Genomic DNA, 20318 nt, shown 5'->3' with positions numbered 1-20318 from the left:
CCTGTGCTGTTGCATTTGTTTATAGGTGTGTCCTTGACACGTATTTATTTACTCGTTACTCTTTTCTGTCACTTTTCGTTGTGTCAAACTGAGCCTGAGCTCTGGACTCGTGGTGCACCGGTTTATTGTTAAAACAACAAACAAGTCCAAACTAAAAGTTTTTAAAAAGTTAATCATTCTTCTGTTCCAGTTGAAGGGTGTGAAAAGGTGTCTTTAAATAGTCTGCATCGGCTTATATTGGCGATAAAGTCAATGTAATTGAGTGGAATCATAGGCATAAACTTTAATTCTGAAAACAATCGAGACCAAAGCCACGTGGAATGTTTTCGACCATTTTGATCTCCCCCCGTAACCAGAGGTGATGAATTTGGCTTTTTCATGGAGCGCGTAAATGTCATGAGTGTTAAAGTGTGTGACGGTGACAACGATGTATGTTCCTGTGAGACAACTCGACCAACGGTCCAATAAAATGTGAGATTTTCAGGATGTCCTCGAGACCACGACTGCCCCGCGTCTTTTTGTCCTGAATGCACCACAGTGGTTATGACGGTTTCTGATTCATTGGCTTAATAAACCTCAGCTTCTGAGGAGCAGGTGTGCTGCTTTTCCTTTACACGTTATTGTAAAGTGAATATCTTTAGGTTATGGTTTTGTTTAAACATTTGCACACCATCTTTGATAATCTCCTGACCGTTGAGGCCCAAACATGACGAGGTGGTCGTTGTCCTTCTGGCTTACAGTGTTGACGTTATACATTAACGTCGATGCGTTTTCACACGCATCGCCGCATTGCTTAGTCATCACTGACCATGTTGTATAGGAGTTATTTACCGGTTCTAATTGTGTCTACCTTCTAAATTAGCTCCTCAGGGAACAGTGGATGAGGTGGGCTGCTACAGGGAGGGTATTATGTACGAAGGACCTCTGATAATAACCATCGCTTCCTGTTTGAGTAATGTTGGTAGGAAGCTCTGTGAAGAGTGGGAGAAAACACTTAACTCAGCCGATCGATGGTCACTGTTCTGTCTTTCCATGACGGCTAACATGCTGGTTTCATGCGTGAGGACCGAAGCTAAGGGCTTCGTGAGTCCTACACGTCAAAAGAATGTGACCGTGACTAGTATCGTAAATGACATTTGAAGTCAGGATTTATATTTCATAAAATGTGATCTCAAGATTGCAAAATAGAGAAAACAAATTGACACGTTCAAAGTAATATTACATAGATTATCATTAGGCATACAAATCTCATGTATTGGGGGTATCCGTAAATTTAAAAAGTGTATATACTATATTTATAAATACATTAAACAGTTCATGTGTGCATCTTGCATTTCATTGTTAATGTAGCAATTTAAAAAAATTCAGCTTTTTGAGGATGGTACAGTAGAAACATTACAGAATCTTAAAGGGGCAGTTCACCCCCCCAAACAGATCTACACTTCATATTTATCCTCTTAAGAGATAACTCAATGTAAGAGATATCTGCCTTCTCTTCAATATAGGGAGAACATGTGCATTTACATTTGGGGGGTGAACAATCAGCGCAAGTATTTCATGTCGACCAGGAAACATTCACATTATATATCCAGGTCCTGCAAGCTTCCCCAGCTGGGTCCCGCCTTGACTTTGGCCTTCAGCTTCACGTACAGTTTCACCGCTGACTCCATCTCCCTCTTGACTATCTGAGCGACCTAACGAGAGACAAAGAGTTATGGAGACATAAAAATCTGTTCATAAGATTTCTCATCGCGGGGACGATTAATTACTGCGATTGTGTCCCAAACTCAGGCGATCGCACCGAGGCTCAGTGAGACTCGTCAATACAGTGGCAGGTGTGTGACGCCCGACACTGAAGGGAGTTGGTACCTGAATGAGGTCTTCCTCCTTGGTTTCATAGATGAGCTCGTCGTGCAGCTGCAGGATGAAGTAGGCCCCTCCGACTCGAGACGTCCCGACGCCGGGGCGACCGCCGGCTGTGGAACGGACACCATCACACACACACACGAGTCATTTACACACACTTGTTTTTGCGTACACACTGTATGGGGCCTGGGCTGATGGGGGAAGAGAAGATTGAGTGGGGGGGGAGTCACCTGGTCGCGCGTGCTGGTGAGAGAGCGGAGCGTCGGGATATGTTTTCCGCAGTCGTTTCTGGATGTTCACCGTGGCGAGTTTAACAATGTCCGCCGCCGAGCCCTGTACGGTTGTGTTCACCGCCTGGCGCTCTGCCTGAGGGGTGTGGGTGGGGGGCGCCGAGACGTTACAGGAATGAATGGGGGGGGGAAAGAAATACAACAATCGCACGGCGTACGATGAGCGTGCGCACTTACGTGTGCTTTGGCGTGCGCGTTGCCGTTGGCGATGGCCGGCAGGTATCTCCTGCGGCCCATCAGAGTCTGGACGTAGCCGGTCTTCACACACTTCTTCACGGTTTCTCGAAGAAAAGCGTTGATCCCTGAGACACAAGACGGGAGACGCAGATGAAGCCTTCCTGTACATTCACGACTTCTATGGCGAAGGATGTCGAGAGCCCGCCGTCTACCTTTGTATCTGGACTTGAAACTCTCGATGTAGCAGGCGGCGTCGTCCTCCTCCACCCCCATCTGCTCCCCCAGAGACTTGGCTCCCATCCCGTAGATAATGCCGTAGCAAATCTGAACGAGACAAAGACGCGGCGGTGAGTGTTTGCACGCGACGACGCCGACGCCGCCGTCGTCCTCTCTCCTGCCCAGCTGCACCTGCTTCGCCTGTTGCCGGAGGGCGTCGTTCACGGACTCCGGCTCGACGCTTTTCCACTCGGCGGCGATGCAACGGAACACGTCGGCTCCTCCGTTCAGCACCTTGGCGGACGCAAAACACACCGGTTGTCATTTGGGTTCACCTGCGCGCCGGTGACCGCCGCGTGATGCTTCCTGCCGACCTGCAGGAGACGCTGGTCCTTGGAGAGGTGGGCCAACACGCGCAGCTCCAGCTGAGAGTAGTCGGCCGCCAATATCATGCCGCCTGCAGCACAGAGGCAGAAAGACACAGCTGGCAGAGCGGTCGGAGATAGAAAAGGTGATGCAAGATATGGACATATATATATATATATATGTATGTATTAATAGCAACCTGAAAATGGTACGAAGGCGTGTCTCATGCTGACTGAGAAGGCCAGGCCGGGTTCTACGCAGCCAGGGGCAGCTGGAGGGACCCCTGAACGCCTCTTCTTCCTGTGAGGTGTCAGAATGAGCGTGAGGTGGACGAGTACTTAGCTTTCATGTTATTTCTATTATTACTTTATAATTAAGTTGACAATTTTCAAATAATTGTCATTTTAATGACCACTTCTTTTGTTGTATTTAAGTTGTCTTGTGTTAGATTGATATTTTATTCAGCACTTATTATACTGTATTAAGTTGTATCATATATATATATATATACACACACATATATATATATACACACACACATATACATATATATATAATTAATTAATATATATTTTATTATCACATTTTTATTACAAACAATTTTTTTTACTACTATTACTGTTATTCAAGGTTTTAATAATGTTATTACATTTTCTATCATTTTAATTTCTCGCCTGCAAAGTCTCAAATTGTACTAAATTCTTTACAGGGAGACCGTAAACAGACCACAAATTAAAAGGTATCGTAGCCTCAGATTTAGACAAATCAGCAAAATCCACAAATTAAATTTATATTCACGTTATAATCTTTCTATCTTAAATCTTTCTAATGAAATATTCCGATTTTTGCAAAGAACATTCACTGCAAAAACACGAAATATATTAATATACAAGATAATTAAATATTTAAACAGCTACACTTTTTTACTGTGAGGCACGTTTAACGAGTCATGATTTAATACTGATATAAAGTACACTGCTATATGACCTCGAGGCCCTGCTGACTCCGCTGCAGCTGAATCAGCATTTTTCTGCTGGTGCCACTTGTCCCCGGGCATCGCCAAAATCGGCACAAAGTTTATCCAATAAAGTTAGAAATAACCAAGTTATGAGTAGAACAAAAGTTATTTTACACAAAACACATCAGGTGCAGTGAGCTCTGAGGTTGACCTACCCTGACTTGGCGGTCATGTGACGGCTGTCTTGTGACGTCGGGCTCTCCCCCACCACCGTGGGCATGGAGATCTCAAAGTCTTTGGGGACGTTCTGTACGTTGGGCTCAGTGAAGCTCACTCTACCTGGACGAAAGAAAGAGCGGCGTCACCGCATGCTCTGGGAATTAGACAGAGGTATGTGTGTGTGTGTGTTACCTGTGGCTGTGTGTGTCTGGGCGATGGGGTATATTCTGTCCATGGCCAGGGTGGTGTGGTATCGCTTCTCCCTCTGCAGGGGGAACACCACTTTGGTCAAGGCGTTCGTGATCCGCCTCCACTCCAGAATAACGCCCGGCAGCAGGTGCAGGGGGCGGAGCTTCTCCAGAACATCCTGCCAGACGTCATTGGGACTCAGTTGAAACACAGCGAACACTTCTTCGCACGAATATGACCTTGTGTTGACCCCAACAGCGGTGCTGGGCGCTGCGACCCAAAAAGCCCTCTCTCCAACTACAGGCGATTTCATATCTTTACGATGATATACATCACAATAGAGCATGTTTTGTGGTCATTTAATGAATGAATATGAAATGACCACATGGTAAAGCCTATTTTTGTTAACTCCAGAGTGAATAAAATACTTAATTTAATACACACGTATGAAAAAATCTTATTGATTAAGAACTTTCGTGTGACAGCATCAAGGGAAATTACAGAGAAAACGTAACAAAGATTTCCAGCAACGTGCGGAGTAAATCTGATAAAGTTAGATTTAATAACAAGGGGCGATTCCCATGAGCAGAATATTGTGGGTGTAGGCACGCAGGCCAAGCTGAATGAATGGAGAAAGAAAATGCTGCCCACATCTCATCTATTATAATCAGCATTTGGACCTTTCATCATTATGAGCATTAATATGCAGAGGGAACCCTGTCCTGAAGCCGATGCACTATTGTGTGGGATGCTTGTGCCCTGAAGGCGGCCAGCTGGAGACGTTTGTTAATCGCATGGATCAGAGTGGTCGTGTTCATTTGGGATGTGAAAACAAAACCGAAATCTTGTCCCGTCAGATGTGTTTTGAGACATTTCAGTGAGTCTTTGCTCGTTATCATGAATCTCTACGCAAAGGATCTTTACCTTAGTGGTGCTGAACTGCTTGCCCAGCCGGACTCGGCCGGCCGCTCCTCTCCTGCTGTAGCCGAGAGTCTTCTTGCTTTTGGCTCCGCCCACGTCGCCGTTTGGAGGCAGGTGTAGCTCTAAGAACAACACCTGCGGCACAGTGCGAGCGCACATTAGACTTTGAAATAGGACGTCTGGCTATTTTTCTTCGGGGGGGGGGGGGGGGGGAATCTGGAAGTCAAAATGTGGCCTCGCCTGTGCTATGTCGTCGACGCTGGTCAGGGAGAAGCTGTGCCCCGCCAGGTCGTACGCCTGCGACTCCAGCGCCGCGAGTTTGGCCTGCATCACGTGTTTCTGTCTCTCGCTCTCTCGGACGCTGAAGCCCAACCCGTTCAACTCCAACACCGCCAGAGACACCTGGGAGGGCATCTCGACGCTCCGGAATACACCTGACACATGCATGCACACCAGTTACCACCATCGTCATCATCATCATCATGTTGACCGCAGCTCTCGCCACTTTGGGAATATTCCACGAGCGTCCGTTTTACCAAGCATGCCGTCCTTCTCCAGCAGCCCGGCGAGGCGCCTCATGACGGAGAGCACGAGCACGCTCTCCGTCGCCGCCCTGACGCGGGGACAGTGGGCGTGTGCGTTCCCAAGTCCGTCCAGCAGAGGCAACTCTTCAGGACAGTAGACGGTCACCATGTTGGGCAGAGTCCTCTCCTCGCTGCCGGGGTCCACCAGCCAGCACGCAACCTACGGCGGGGGATTCAGTTTTCGAGCCCTCATGTATAGATTTGGGACGGGATTCTAACACCAGTTAAATTATTCTGATGGTGAACGTTTTGAGGGAAAAGTTCTAAAACGTGGGAGAATGTCCGCCGCTGCGTCATTAGTTTATATCGAGTACACATGCGTGGTTCCTCTCACCTTGGGATCCTCGCAGTTTGCCTCCAAGCTGACGCCGCAGCTCAGCACGAGCCTCTTGTACACCTTGATGATGTCATACGCAACAGCCACGCCCCCAACGTGAGCGGCGGCGGTGGCGGCCGCCGGCCCCGTCAGACAGGTCTTCACCTGCCGCAGCCTCTCGCTCACTGGCAAGTCTGCGTCCAGCGGGGGAGGGGCCAGACTGGCGCTCAAACCTGAGGGGGTAACGCTTTTTGGAGTGAGCTTGTGCGCTGCAGAGTGTGTGTGTGTGTGTGTGTGTGTGTGTGTGTGTGTGTGTCCGTACCTTTGCTCTGCTCCTGCTGCAGAGACATGTAGTACGCGTCTCTTGCTCCCCAGCAGACCGACAGTCCGATCAACACCAGTCCATCGCTCTCTCTTACCGGAAAACCGTCGGCCCCGTGGAGCTTTTGCTGAGCTGCAGACTCTGCACGGAACACGGCGTGCATGAGAGCGGCCGCTGCATGCAACGCGGGCCGTGCTGATCACGCGTCGTGTCGGGGGTGTACATGTTTATTACCTCTCTTGTGTTTCCCCTTCTCCTCCGGCTGCTGCCCCTGCTCCCTCTTTTCACAGGCCAAGGCCAGAGAGTAGCGCTCCTTCGTCCTCCACTCGTTAACGAAGGCGTCGAAGAGGCGCCGGTCACTCGCCACGTCGATGATGGAGAACGTCCCCCCCGAGCTGCCGGAAGAGAGCGTCGCCTCCTGGGACAGCTGCGAGGTAAATACTCCGTCAGCACCGGGCGATTCCGCGTTAGAGGGAAGCTTCTGCCGGGGGGAGGACGGAGAGGCTCGGCCTCGGGGAGGGCCGAGGCTGCGGCTGGCGTGCGGCGGGGATTCCGGTTCTGAAGCGGACTCGCTGCGAGCCGACGTGGAACCCGACTGCTTGGTGCGAGTGGCAGCTTCTGACGGAGGACTGCCGCGTCCTGGACGAGCTCCGGGGCAATTCGCGATCGCAGATTTCCGCCGCACAAGGGCCGAGGGAGTCGACCGGTCGAGTGGCCGAGCGACGAGAGGAGACTGGACGGATGAGGTGGTCAGTTTTACTCTGGGGGTGACGGGCGGGGTCTCCTGAGTCGGGGGAATGAGGTCGCCAGCAGAGCCGGGTCTCTCCGTTACAATCTTGAGGTCGTGCCGGTCCTCTGGAGGATCGCTCCCCGCAGCGTCCGCCTGGACGGCCGAGCTCGCCCCGTCTCTGACCCCCTGCATCGAGGGCAGAGGTTGATCTGGGACGGCTGCCGCATTTGCAGCGTTTTTGCCGGCTCCGAGGCCCGTAGTGGTGTTCAGCCAGGGCTGGTCAGACATACTAGGCCAGCGGTCAAAGATCTCTTGCAACCCAGGGCTGCAATTAAAAGAGCTTTCGGGTGCGTTCTGGACTTGCGGGTGTTTTAAAACTGCATTTACCAACAGCAAAGCATCCATTTCCTCTTTCCCTTCTACTTGCTTACCATTTTCACCCTCTTCATTTATCGCTCCCTGTCTCCGGCCTGCTTCACTGACACCGTGTGCGTTAATGTGCCGTTTAGTTTTGTGTGCGAGGCCTGGATTCTTGCCGTCTTTGTCCTCGTCGTCCTCGTGTCGAGTTGTGGTCTCAGTGGTGGGGCGGGGCTGCATCTGACTGGGTCTGGGTTGCGGCTCGGCGGCGGGTCGCTGAGCTTCAGGAGTTCTCTCTGCGTGTCTGAGCAAGCTCCGCCTCTCCAGAAAGTGCTGGCCCACGAGCAGCGAGTCGCCCCACTCGGACAGGTTGAAGGAGGACTCGCCCCACTGCACGGCCTCCTGCTTCTCCGCCTCCTGGTTGGCGAGGAGCTCGCTGCGCCTTCGCTCCTGGGTCGACAAAAGGGGGCCTCCGGCCTCCAGGCCAACGATCTCCTCGTCGTCCGATTGGCCGGGGAGCCGCGGCGGGCTTTCGTACAGGCTGTCGAACAGGAAGCTGCTGCTTCTGTTGACGCTCTCGGAGGCAGCCGGGTTGGCGTCCTCGTCACCACCCTCAACCACGTCATCCCCACCTGGACCTGGAGAAATCTGAAAAAAACATTTCGACTTTTAAGGGGCAAGCTGTTTGAACAAATGTTTAGAATCAGAACACAATGGAGGATTCTGGTTACTTACCGGGTGGCTGGTGTCAAGGATGAGCTCCATCTGGCTGTCTGTGAGAGAAATATTGAATCTGGGACAAGCGTTACTCCCCTCATGTGTGTCCTTCTCCACAGCGACATCTACCACTTCCTCCTCTCGGTTCCCCTCTGGTCCTCTGCGTTGGCATGCCTGCTGAACCATGAGTCTCTCAGTCTGGGTGTCCAATTCAAAGCTGTCGCCGAAACTCTCTCCTCCTCTTTTAACACGTCCCTCAGCTTCTTCTTCTTCTTCTTCTCCCGCATACAGCTCGGGAGACGAGAACTTATCGGCCTCTCCGACGTTCATCCTCCGCCGCTTCGCCTCGGGCGAGAACAATGGAACGGAGGCAGGCGTGGCGCTCCGGGGGGAGTGCAACACGTCTGCAGCTGTAGACGCGGAAACCCCGGGAGGGGTTCCTTCAGCAGCTTGAATGGTTGAAGGCACCCGGCCTGCAGGTGCAGGGTTCTGGACCGAGGGAACCTCAGAGGGTTCTACATGGTCCAGTAGGCTTTTCTCATTGTGTATAGAGTGGAGGACTTTGCTTAAGGCTCTCGAGTGCTTCAGCCTTCCCGGTCGGACGGGTGACTCAACGACCCCTGTGGCACCGTCTCCGTCCGACGACCCTGTTGGAGCTCGGTGTTGTTCTTCTGCTCGGGATGACGGAGCTCGAAGGCGGGGGGGAGGCATAGGGGGAGGAGATGGCTGGGGAGGCGCCGTTGCTCGAAACAGGGGGCTCGACACGATCTCGGCCAGGTCCTGCGTCAGGCTCCGCTCAGGAACAGGACGGGTCGCCCGGCGAGTCACCGGTCCGACTCTTTTACTCGTCTCGCCTTCCTCCGGCTTTGCTTTCTCACGCTCTACCCCTCCTTGCTTTGACTTTGCATGCTCTTCTCTTTTTTCATCTGGATCTTCTGAGTCATTTGCCATTAATGATTTTGTAATAGGCTTGCAGTGTTGCGTTTCTTTGCTTCTCTCCACTTGCACTACATCTCCCGTTCGTCTGGTTTCTGGCTCCGTCCCGTCTTCCTTTCTGGAGTTCCCTCGGTCTCTGTCCCCTTCTGCTTTCTCCATTTTCCTTTCAGACATACCTTCCTCAGGTCTATCTTCGTCTTTATTCTCCTTTCCCTCCCCCTTGACCCCGTCTCCTTGCTGGTGATCTTCTTTGCTGTTGTCCAGTGTTTGCTGTGAGCTGAGCTGTGATGGTGATGAGGGCTCTGAACCGTCGGGGCTGTTCGCAGCAGGAGCCCCCGATGGAAGGGTCGCCGGGTCCCATCGCACTCCTAACTGGGCCAGGTCTTCCCGGAGGAGGAGCCTCGCCTCAGACACGATCTCAACGGCGGCCTCCTGCTCCGTCAGGGCCCGGCCGCCGGTGACCCAGACGCAGCGAAGGCTCCGTCTCTCAGCCGCCTCCCCCTCGCTCTCATCCACTGCGCGCTTCGAGCTGAGTCGGACAGACAAGTGCATCACTGGTTTTATGTCTGGAGTCATGTTTCAGAGGCGGTTATGGCTGGAATGTGCGGATGTTACAGTGCATATACTTTATGTAGGCTTCAGGTTTAGGAGCTATTTTTAGTTGTAGCTTTGTTAAGAGTAATGCACCCTCCAAACCACATATACATTAAAATAGAAACCACATTGTAATATTTTTTTTTTATTTGATATGTTTGTCATATAAATAGATATCACAAACTTACTTAGAGATTCTAATGTCTAAATATTATACCATCTCTAAATACAGTTTATACATATATATATATATATACATATAAATATATATATATAAACATATATATAAACACACACATATATATATATATATAAACTGTATTTAGAGATGGTATAATATTTAAGTAATGTAATTAATACAAAATTTAAAAAATCAATAATGCTAGACCACATTGAATATTGGTTAAAAAACTCTAGACAAAATCAATTAACTGTTTAAGGCATATGGGTCATTTTTTGTTATGATTAATGCTATTCTATGAATGAGTTTCAGCTGTTGACTCTCCACTAACAGCCTGGGAGCTGTAAAGAGGCTCACATCTTCATGTACCTTGCATGATTTTTTTTTTTAAATTTACTTATCTTCATAAGAAAAGAAAGAAAGAAATGTGCATTGTTATTCGTTCCCACGGGGAAATTCTCTGCATTTAACCCATCCTTATAGTGAAGCGCCCGGGAAGCAACTGGGTGCTCAAGGACATTTTGACATGCAACTATCGGGAGAGTGGGGATTGAACCGGGTACCTTGTGGTTACGGGACGACCACTCTCCCCAATGAGCTACAGCCGACCCCAAAATGGTTTGGGTTAATGGTGCAAACAAACACACAGCTACCTCTTAAATGGCACAGCGTTCCTCAGGGCTTTCTCCACATCAGCCAGGGTAGCCCGGGCTAGTTCAGCGACGGTGCAGAGGCCCTGTGCGTACAGCGCTCTGGCTCGCGTCGCATTCAGCAGGGACACCCTGACGAGGTCGACCAGCTCCCTCTGGACGCCGAAGCTCAGCCTGGTCTGGTACTGGGAAAGCAGCAGCTCCATGTTGTGCCAGCCCAGGCGCTTGCAGAACACCGTCACCATACCTGAAGGAGCGGCAACGTAATCAGAGGGATTCTGACAGCATGTTGCTATTTGGCTCTAGTTTCCTGTGGGTTTCCTTCTGTGTTTACACTGATAATAATACACCACAATTAGCATGCATATGCTCACGCCAAGACAAAACTTGTTTCCGTGCAACATTTAAGCACACACCCTCCGAGTCTGAATCCCATCCGGACCCCATAAACCCTCTCAAAGTAACTTAATGAAAGAAGCGGGAGCACTTTGCATGCTGTACATTTGTCCAGTCTGGAGTGAATCAAGTTGCCGGCCTCCCCTTTTAATGTAAAGTCTGGTGTGGAAGTCAGAGTCAACGCGTTTCACTGTGGAGACGCTCAGCAACGCTCCTCGGCTCGTACCTGCATATGTCGAAGCAGACTGCTGGAGGGACTGCAGCTGCCCACGATTGCAGTTGTATTTGGAGGCCACCGTTCCCAGAGGCACCTCGTTCACCAGATCCTGGAGCACAAGGGTGGTGAAAAACCTGAGAGGAGAGAACGTGGAGAGAGACAAGAGGGCCATGTGAGCATAAGCATTTCTCAAAATTGTATTTGCTGTTTGGCTCTCAGGGGGTGAATCCTCAAGTGGTTTGCATTAGGGCCTCTATTCTACCTTTTTATCCAAATAGTAGGAACAGTTTTGGGGAATCAGTGCACATAAAAAGGAAGAGGGAGCCAAAACTCAAAGTAAAATAAATAGTAGCTGCTTATTACACCCCAACAAAAGAACATTACAAGCCTCACAAAGGCTTTATTCATCACTTAATTGTGCTTTGTATCCTGGCATAATAGCACACAAAAGTGTGTAACTGTGACTTTAATGTAATGGCAAATGAGGCCATTATTTTCCCAAGCTGTTGTCACAAGTTAACAATTATAATTCTCATATTTTGGGTTCCTTTATGAACAGAAAACCACACGAGGGGACTATTTGCTCCGATGAAGTGGAAATGACACAATTATGTGCATTACCGTTTGTGAATGGCCATCTGTCTGCGCTGCTTCTCCGTCTTGGCGACGAGTTTGCCGCCGACAGATCTCGCGAGGAAACCTTCCTGGACGCCCACGAGCTCCGCGACTCTCTTCATCGACGACGACAGCTGTTCCCACAGACAGAAGAACTGGTACCAGTCTATGGTGGTCCACTCGGCGTACAACGGGGTGATCTGAGGGGAATTTGCACTTAGTTATTTGAAATATTGTGCATTTGAGGGAGGGGGGTACATATTTGGTCGATTTAGTTACTATGAGGAATGCATGGGCGAGGGTTCGGAGATGATAGCGAGTGATTAAAGTGGACACAATCTTTGTGAAAGAAATCAATGATGCAAAGTGTGTGCGTCTGTGTACCAGATAAAGGATGTGCAAGTCATTTTCCAGCACAAAGCCCTTCATGGCCCGCTGGAGATCTGCAAATATTCCCAAAGCCTCGGGAGGGGAGAGGGACGAGGAAAGGGTGGCAGCACCGAGTTGAGTGGGACGGTACCGCTCCTCTGGATATGCAAAGACATCGGGATACACAATAGTTATTGTAAAGGCAAAAAGCAGGGTTGGCTTATATTCTGGCTTTTATATTTCCACCAATCTGAATTAAAGGAGACATATCATGCTCATTTAGAGGTTCATACTTGTATTTGGAGTTTCCTCTCAAACATGTTTTAATGTTTAAAATATATATATATTCTCACACTGTGTCTAACTAAACCTCCACGCCATCCCTGTCTGAAAAGACTCAGATTTAGCGCATTTTAACAGAATTGTGTTCCTAGGCAACAGCTTGGGACCATGTTTTACTTCCCGTCAGCAGATGTCAAGGCGGATATCACAAGGTGGACACGTTTAAAATGTTTATGTTTCTAATTGTGAAGCGGCCTCTATATTGTATAATTGTAACATCATTTACAAGGCACAGTCTCTGAGTGTAGTTCTTCATGGACTGAGCGTTGCAATACCTCAGCAGTATCTTAAACACTCTTGCATCTGCTTTGTAATTTATAGATGCGAAACCTCTCTTTTTACAATAAAGGACATTTAATTAAGAACATTTTTGTCAAAGCGGTTCAATTTGTACCTAGAAAATTCATTTTCATCGTACATCAAGATATCAAGACCCAGAGGCAGTAAGTACCTTGTTCGTCCCTCTGGATACTGATAAATTCGTTCTCCATCAGCCATTCAACACAGGCCTCAATAGCTCCTCGGTTGGTCTCTTCGCTTGACTCTTTTTTGCCGTCACATTTTATGCTGGCAGCCAGTAGCGAGCACAAAGCATACGACCGCACATCCTGTGGAGTGCTGGCAACCCCTCCGACAATGATCTGCATGTTTGGAGGATTTAAATTAGAGTCGTGAAAATTTAAATAATAATTGGAGGTGAGGTGAACTAATCTGACTTTCAATAGACGTCCTCCAAAAAAGGAGACGTCTATTATTAAAGAGGGAATTCAAACATGATCTATTCACAGACTGGAAGTCTTTTTTATGGGTGCCAAGTTTATTTGGATATCGGCCATACCTCCAGGATGGCTCGCAGCATGCTGGTGGTGACGCCTTCTCCCTCCCTTCTCACCAGGCAGCTGCTGATTGGCTGAAGAGCCCCCTTGAGGAGACTGATACCTTTCTGACGCTCCGCCTCCTTACACACCAGCACACTCTCACCTGAGAAGAGGGCAACCGAAATAACTTGAGGCCAAAAAGAGAGATGTTTAAACGTGCTTGAGGATTATCCAGGAAACTGGAATAAGAACGAACAGACAACACCAAACGCTTCGCCCACTTCTTCCCTCCATACCGAGAGTGTCCACTCCTTTTCTCCCCGCTCGTCCTGCCATCTGTTTGTACGTGAACGGGTCCAACAGGTGGCCATTGAAGGTAGGGGTTCGAATGATGACCCTGCGAGCCGGGAGATTAACCCCCGAGGAGAGTGTCGAGGTGGCGGCCAGGACTCTGACGGTGCCCTGGCGAAAAGCTCCCTCCAACACGTCACGCTCGTCAAATGTCAAACCTGCAGAGACAAACTTCATCTTATTTGCATGGACACAGAAGAAGAAGAAGAAAAAAATGCAGGCCGCCATAGTGGTGCGAGTGAGTTTACCAGCGTGGTGGAAGGCCACCCCCCATGGCACAGTTCTCTTGAGGACGGGGTCCAAACCAGCTGGAGTTCGTCTCAACTGTGCTACGACGTCCACGAGTCCATCCCGATCCAGAGACACCGGCTCGGGCTCCGCTTCGGCCCGACGTTCTGAAAGGACGAGGCCAGAAACTACAGCAATACTCCCAACGCGCTCCAGTTGGGACTTGACCTCAGTGTTGAAATGTAGTGTGTGCGCAAAACAAAAAAAAACAAAGATGACGGACCGGTATGCCTGAGGTTGTAGAACTCTCTGGCGATGCTGTCCACCAGCTTCTCACACCAAATCTTCGAGGGGCAGAACAGCAGCACAGAGCGTCCCTCCCTCACAGTCTCATAGCACAAGCTCACGATGTGGTCGTCGTCGCCCTTTAGGAGTCACCACATGGATCACACACGGCTGTGTCACTCGTCTCAAAACATTGGACGACGTTCCAACTCTCCGAGTTACCTTAACGTGGAGCGCCGGAGTGAACCGCCGGACCACAGCGAGGCTCTTGTCGTAGATGTTGCAGCCCACTTTGAGGTGCTCCTGCAGGGGCACGGGCCTGTAGTCCGTCTGGTAGAGCTCTGCACCCAACCAGCTGGCCAGGAGGCCGAGGTTGGGCAAGGTGGCGCTCATACCAACGATCTGCACGCCCTCGGAGAGAGACCTGCAGAAAGGCAGGGGTTGTTACGCCGCGAACAGACTACTTGACACGTGTAGTTCAAGGAAAGGATTTTATTGATCTTTTCTTTTAATTAGCCGTGACGCTAAATCAAAGTAAAGACACAAGACAAACGGACACAAACCCAGTGGCGTTCTGCTTCTGCGCAATGTAGCGGATTTTGGTTAGGAGCAGTTCTAGTAGGTATCCTCTTCCCGAATCACCAACCATATGCAACTCATCCACCACCACCATACCTAGAAGAACAGAAATAACTCAAACTCTCGGTTCCAACGGTCAAGAGAGACACACTGTTATCCCCGGTGCGTTACCTAGTAGACCCATGCTGTCCTCCTCAATGAGTCGGTTAATGAGAGAGTTGGCTTTTTCTATGGTGCACACAGCCACATCCAGCGCCGCGAACCCTCCAGCGGCCGAGGTGCTGCCGATATAGCCCTCCACGCGAATGCCTGCCTCTCCAAATACACTCTGCAGGGATCACGGATGCACGTCGGTTACACGGAGACGGAAAACACCGGCGCCCAGAACAACGTGCTGCTCTCTCCCTCACCTGAAAGTAATGCATCTTCTCTTTGGCCACGGAGACAAATGGCAGGATGAAGAGGGCTTTTCTTTTAGTCTCCAACACACGCTTCAGCATCAGCAGCTCCGAGACCAGAGTTTTTCCAGCACTCGTAGGGGCTGAAGAAAGAAGGACTTCTAAAAAGGGGAAAGCAGCGACCGACTCTGGGAATCCCTCCGTAGAGAGGCGTTTGGGCTTCTTACCAGAGTACACCAGGTTACCTCCCTGCAGCGCCTGTCCGGCAGCGAGGCACTGGGCCTGCCATTCGAACATGTGAGTCACACCGTGTTTCTGGTAGCGCTCCAGGACAGGTTTTGGTAAGCCCCAGTTGGATAGCAGCAGCTTGTCGGCTTGCCCCGCGGGAGCACATAGGGCAATGCCTACAATACGAATAACAACAAAAAACGCCCTTACACATGGTGTTAAGTCAAACTGGTGGGACGAGTCTTAAGTAATGTGACATCCACCGCCAAGTGGATTCAATATGGGAAAGAGACATCTTGTTTCAGGGAGTACATCAGAGATTTAAATGTAAATCAGTCACTTAAACTTACCTCGACAAGAGATATTTTCATACTAGATTAAATTCTGAAATACTCCAGGCTTCTTTCAAATCTTGCACCGCACTTAAATGTTAGTTTTTTGTCCTCCTTGTATCAAGTTAAATTTTAAAGCTGTTGACATTTAATTTTTGTGTACATTTTTTTCTTTTTATGAAATAAAGAGACGTTCTTACCGAGCAAACTACTCTGCTTCAAACCATATGTTGCCGTTTAGCCTTTCAAAAACAACATAAAGTAAAAAATAAAATAAAATTGTACTCTGAATGACGAACCCATCTAGCAACAATCTAACAGCACCATAAACTGACATTAATACAACCACAATAACTCAAAGTAATACATTTTCAAGGTGCTGGCATCCTATAATAGGACAGACTACCAAAGCTTCATTCTTAAAAACCTCAACAGAAGCGTTGATTGTAAAAAGAGGTCCAGCCCTAAAGAACAGAGTATAGGAGGAAAAAGGGGGACTTCATGGGGCCCTAGTAGTTTATTTTTCTCGCAGGTTAATTCAGCACTGACGAGGTGTCAAAGGGGTCACCGACACCCAAAAACAAGAATAACTGCAGAAAATATGAACCTCGAAGAAGGTTTTCACAAGTGGACTTCACCTTGCTGAGGCAGAGTGTCGTCGAGAGCACTCGGGTCTAAACCGCTGGGCACAGCGAGCACGGAGGCGGACTGGTTCTGGAGCGACGGCTGGAGTCTGGCCCTCTTCGCGGCGGCTGCGAGGCGGGTGGGACTGAACAAGATGAAGTCCCTGGATACATCCAGAGGGGGGTCAGCACTCACGCTTGACCCACCTCTGTCATCACCACACTGAGAGCTTGTTTTTACGGGTGGAAGCATCCTGAGACACACAAAGTGAGAAAAAACATTGTGTTAGCAGAGTTACAGAAAAAAGACTGGGCGGTAATGTGGAAGTTAGGACTCACTTGTTGGAGCCGCCTACTTGGAGACGGATTTGTGTGTCCTGGCAGGATGGTGCATTGGTGCTTGTGGAAGGCGGCGGCGGCGGCTGGATGCTCGGCGGGCCCGTCCGAGCTTGATCCGCTTCCCCAGAGTCCTCACCGAACAGGATCCTCTTTGCAAGGTCCTTGCAGTTGACTCGCCACCCTGGTTGCTCACAATCGCCGTCAAAGACAGAAGATGACGACGACCCTCGCCGTGCACCCATGCTTGCTGCCGTTGGGCGCACATTGTCGGCTGCAGGCCTCACCGGGTCCACAGCCTCCAACACCTGTAGCATTTCTTCATCAAGAGCCAATGTGGAATCTCCCAGTAGACATACTGTGCCTGCATCCTGAAATTGGAGATTAACACAAGTCATTTGACCTCCAGGTGGATGTAGAAGAGAAACAGAGGTGACAATAAGAGTCAAAGAATATCTCTCTCTCTTAACCCTTGTGTTGCCTTAGGGTCATTTTGACCCGAATCAATATTACACCCTCCCCCCGCTTTAGGATTAATTTGACCCCATTCAATGTTTAATGTCGGTGTTCTTTCGGTAGTCAACAAACAAACATAAAGTGCCTCACACTTAAACTTGGAAAACAATATTAATTCTAATAATTTTCTGGAGGTTTTAATTGCTGGCGTCAAATTGAACCCAAAGGGTAAAATATGTTAGTAAATATAAAGGTAACAGGAGGGTGAAACATTGAATCGGGTCAAAATGACCCAAAGGCGGGGGGAGGGTGTAATATTGATTCGGGTCAAAATGACCCTAAGGCAACACAAGGGTTAAGCTGTCCCGCTCACCACCCGGCCGTCCTTGTTCTTGTTGGTTTTGCCTGATATGTGCCGTCTGCATTCGTCTGGTGGCTCATCAGGAGCTTGGAAACTTTGCTCAGACAAAAAAAAAAAGTAGGCTCACCACAGGTAATTACTGACGTTCATCTATTACTACATTAGATTGGTGTCTCTAGGCAACGGGAGGAATTTGGTCATGATTCTTCCAAGTCGGTCGACATTAGTAATTCAGTGAACTTACCATTGTTTCTTCTTGATCTGGTGCTGCCCCATGTAGCTTTTCTTTTTCAAGGGCGGACCAGAGGTGCTCATGCTGAAGAAGCGCTCCCGTGTCGGCTGAGTAGGTGGACCTTCATGGACATGCCATCGGTTTGATCCTTGACAAGAGTTTACAAACACAATTTAACAGTGTCTGCGTGTGTGTGTGTGCGTGCGCGTGTGTGTACGCGCGTACAAGGAAGCAGCGAGGCGAAAACAAACGTCCGCATAGGATTCATTATTTTGGTTGCGAAGTAGCAACAAGTCATCCAGCTCCTGATGGGCAGACGGGCTGAGCGTTCAACAAGTGGGGGAAATCAAAAAGTCCGCCAGAGGGCCGCCTCGGTGCTCCACTAAAAACAGTCCGACGGAGAAACAAATATTCGCGGGTTACGGTTCCCATGGAGTACCAAAGCGCTGCTGGAGCGACGACTACCAACAGTTACATTAATGTTGATAATACTGCGAACGCTAGTGGTATCGAATACATGTTTGCATGTGTACACGTGTTTATGGCTGAATTGAAGAGTGGTGAACGCATGGCATGGTGCTATGTGTGTATTAAGCTCATGAGCTTTATAATTATTTAAAAAATAATAATAATATATGTATAAAACATAACAAACTGTATTTATCAATGCTGCGACTGACAATTTATAATCTGCAGCCTATGTGTCCATTCATATAAACATTTGCAGTTGATAGTTGGTAAAAAATGGATTGCTGACCTCAATAACTCCAATGTATCATTACATTAACCACACACAATTCAAAAACTATATTTTTAGTTGTTTTAGATATATAATTATACATATATATATATAGTTATTTTATTGAGTTATTTTAGATATATAATTATATATATTGAGTTATTTTAGATATATAATTATATATAAAATAACTAAAAATATAGATTTTAGAATTGTTTGTGGTTAATGTATAATGATACATTGGATTTATTGAGGTCAGCAGTCCATGTTAAACTCTACAAACTGCAAATGTTTATATGAATGGACAAATCGGCTGCAGTTTATGAATTGTCTGTAGCAGCATTGATAAATACTAGGGCTGTCAGCGTTAATTTGGCCGGGTTAATGCACTAAAATATTTTAACGCAATTAACGCAACTTTGTTTACTTCCGGTGTGCCTTGAAGTTTTTACACTCCTCTGAGTGTCAAACCGCGGCAGTACGGTTTAACACTGTTTCCGTTTTTAAAACAATTATTTCTCCGCGAAAATAAGGAGCAAAAATCAGTTTAAACACGTGGATGAATCAGTCAGGTTTCCTCCTGCTCCTCCTTCCTCCCGTCTCCCCCTCTGATACACAGAGGAACGGAGGGGCGACGTGTCGGGTGACGCGGCGCGGAAAGAACTCGTCACACGAAACCTTCACCGTGATTTGTCAATCCGTTTGTCTGTCAACATTTTGCGAAAAAAACAACCCCAAAAAAATATTTGTAGAATGGAGACATGAGCCCAGCCTCCAGAGGGTTAACGTGACACATTTGAATGTCAGTCAGTTACCAAGGCCACTGGTTCTGCTGTTGTTCAGTGTTAAAGATGACAGGACCAATGGGGTCTCAATATACTTCTTTTTTTTAAACTAATCTGGATGTTTCACTGAAGAAACAATTTATCATCCACGATATTAAATACCTCACTGGCACTTTATAGGTAGGAGCCTCTTTGAAAACACAGCTCTGTGTGAAGTTTTGTCTTTAAAAAGAAGAAAAACAACTTTTAATCGCGATTAATGAATTTCAAAATGTGCGATTAATTAGTTAATTTTTTTAAATCGATTGACAGCCCTAATAAATCCATCCATCCATTCTCATCCGCTTATTCCGGGGTCGGGTCGCGGGGGCAGCAGACCCAGCAGGTTGACCCAGACTTCCCTCTCGCCCGCGACACTTTCCAGCTCATTCTGGGGGATCCCGAGGCGTTCCCAGGCCAGCCGGGAGATATAATCTCTCCAGCGTGTCCTGGGTCTTCCCCGGGGCCTCCTCCCAGCAGGACGTGCCTGGAAAACCTCTAACGGGAGGCGTCCAGGAGGCATCCGAATCAGATGCCCGAACCACCTCAGCTGACTCCTTTCGATGCGAAGGAGTAGCGGCTCGACTCCAAGCTCCCTCCTGATGTCCGAGCTCCTTACTCGATCTCTAAGGCTGAGCCCGGCCACCCTACGGAGGAAACTCATTTTGGCCGCTTGTATTCGCGACCTCATTCTTTCGGTCACTACCCAAAGTTCATGACCATAGGTGAGGATTGGAACGTAGACCGACCAGTAAATTGAAAGCTTCGCCTTTCGGCTCAGCTCTCTTCACCAAGACAGACCGGTACAGCGCCTGTTTTACTGCTGCAGCTGCACCGATCCGCCTGTCGATCTCCGCTCCATCTTACCCTCACTCGTGAACAAGACCCCGAGATACTTGAACTCCTTCGCTTGGGGCAGGCACTCTGTCCCCACCTGGAGGAGCAATCCACGGTTTCGGCAGAGCACCATGGCCTCAGATTTGGCGGTGCTGACTCTCAT

General features: G+C 48.7%; 1 protein-coding gene across 4 annotated transcripts; it reads right to left on the bottom strand.

The window, feature by feature from the left end:
• Positions 1 to 1130: 1130 nt before the first annotated feature.
• On the bottom strand, positions 1131 to 18086 carry polq (polymerase (DNA directed), theta). 4 transcript variants are annotated; one of them, XM_056410338.1, is made up of 35 exons: positions 17768 to 18086; positions 17536 to 17617; positions 16710 to 17077; positions 16386 to 16624; positions 15415 to 15591; positions 15200 to 15330; positions 14961 to 15117; positions 14774 to 14885; positions 14433 to 14634; positions 14209 to 14350; positions 13946 to 14092; positions 13643 to 13855; positions 13367 to 13509; positions 12980 to 13169; positions 12202 to 12344; positions 11824 to 12017; positions 11212 to 11336; positions 10593 to 10836; positions 8247 to 9693; positions 6659 to 8159; positions 6425 to 6565; positions 6121 to 6335; positions 5739 to 5946; positions 5443 to 5636; positions 5206 to 5337; positions 4285 to 4459; positions 4089 to 4212; positions 3115 to 3215; positions 2924 to 3006; positions 2742 to 2843; positions 2546 to 2657; positions 2334 to 2458; positions 2097 to 2232; positions 1870 to 1976; positions 1131 to 1694 (listed from the first exon to the last, which is right to left on the bottom strand). In XM_056410338.1, exons 1-35 carry the CDS (start codon positions 17836 to 17838, stop codon positions 1581 to 1583), a joined length of 8097 nt encoding a protein of 2698 aa, XP_056266313.1. In that variant the 5' UTR covers positions 17839 to 18086; the 3' UTR covers positions 1131 to 1580. The 4 variants fall into 4 exon arrangements, with proteins under 4 accessions (XP_056266313.1, XP_056266312.1, XP_056266311.1 ...); XM_056410337.1 differs by having other exon boundaries at positions 15200 to 15591; positions 17536 to 17622; XM_056410336.1 differs by having other exon boundaries at positions 15200 to 15591.
• Positions 18087 to 20318: the final 2232 nt, after the last annotated feature.

The sequence above is a fragment of the Pseudoliparis swirei genome, chromosome 24 (assembly GCF_029220125.1).
Source record: "Pseudoliparis swirei isolate HS2019 ecotype Mariana Trench chromosome 24, NWPU_hadal_v1, whole genome shotgun sequence".
Lineage (NCBI taxonomy): Eukaryota > Metazoa > Chordata > Actinopteri > Perciformes > Liparidae > Pseudoliparis > Pseudoliparis swirei.
This window is presented reverse-complemented; position numbering and strand designations above follow the sequence as displayed.

Coding starts and splice junctions, on each gene's coding strand:
- polq (XM_056410336.1), bottom strand. CDS start 17,838: ATGAGCACCTCTGGTCCGCCCTTGAAAAAGAAAAGCTACATGGGGCAG. Junction 17,618..17,767: donor CAGATCAAGAAGAAACAATG/GTAAGTTCACTG, acceptor GTCTGAGCAAAG/TTTCCAAGCTCCTGATGAGC. Junction 14,093..14,208: donor CTACAACCTCAGGCATACCG/GTCCGTCATCTT, acceptor TCGTCCTTTCAG/AACGTCGGGCCGAAGCGGAG.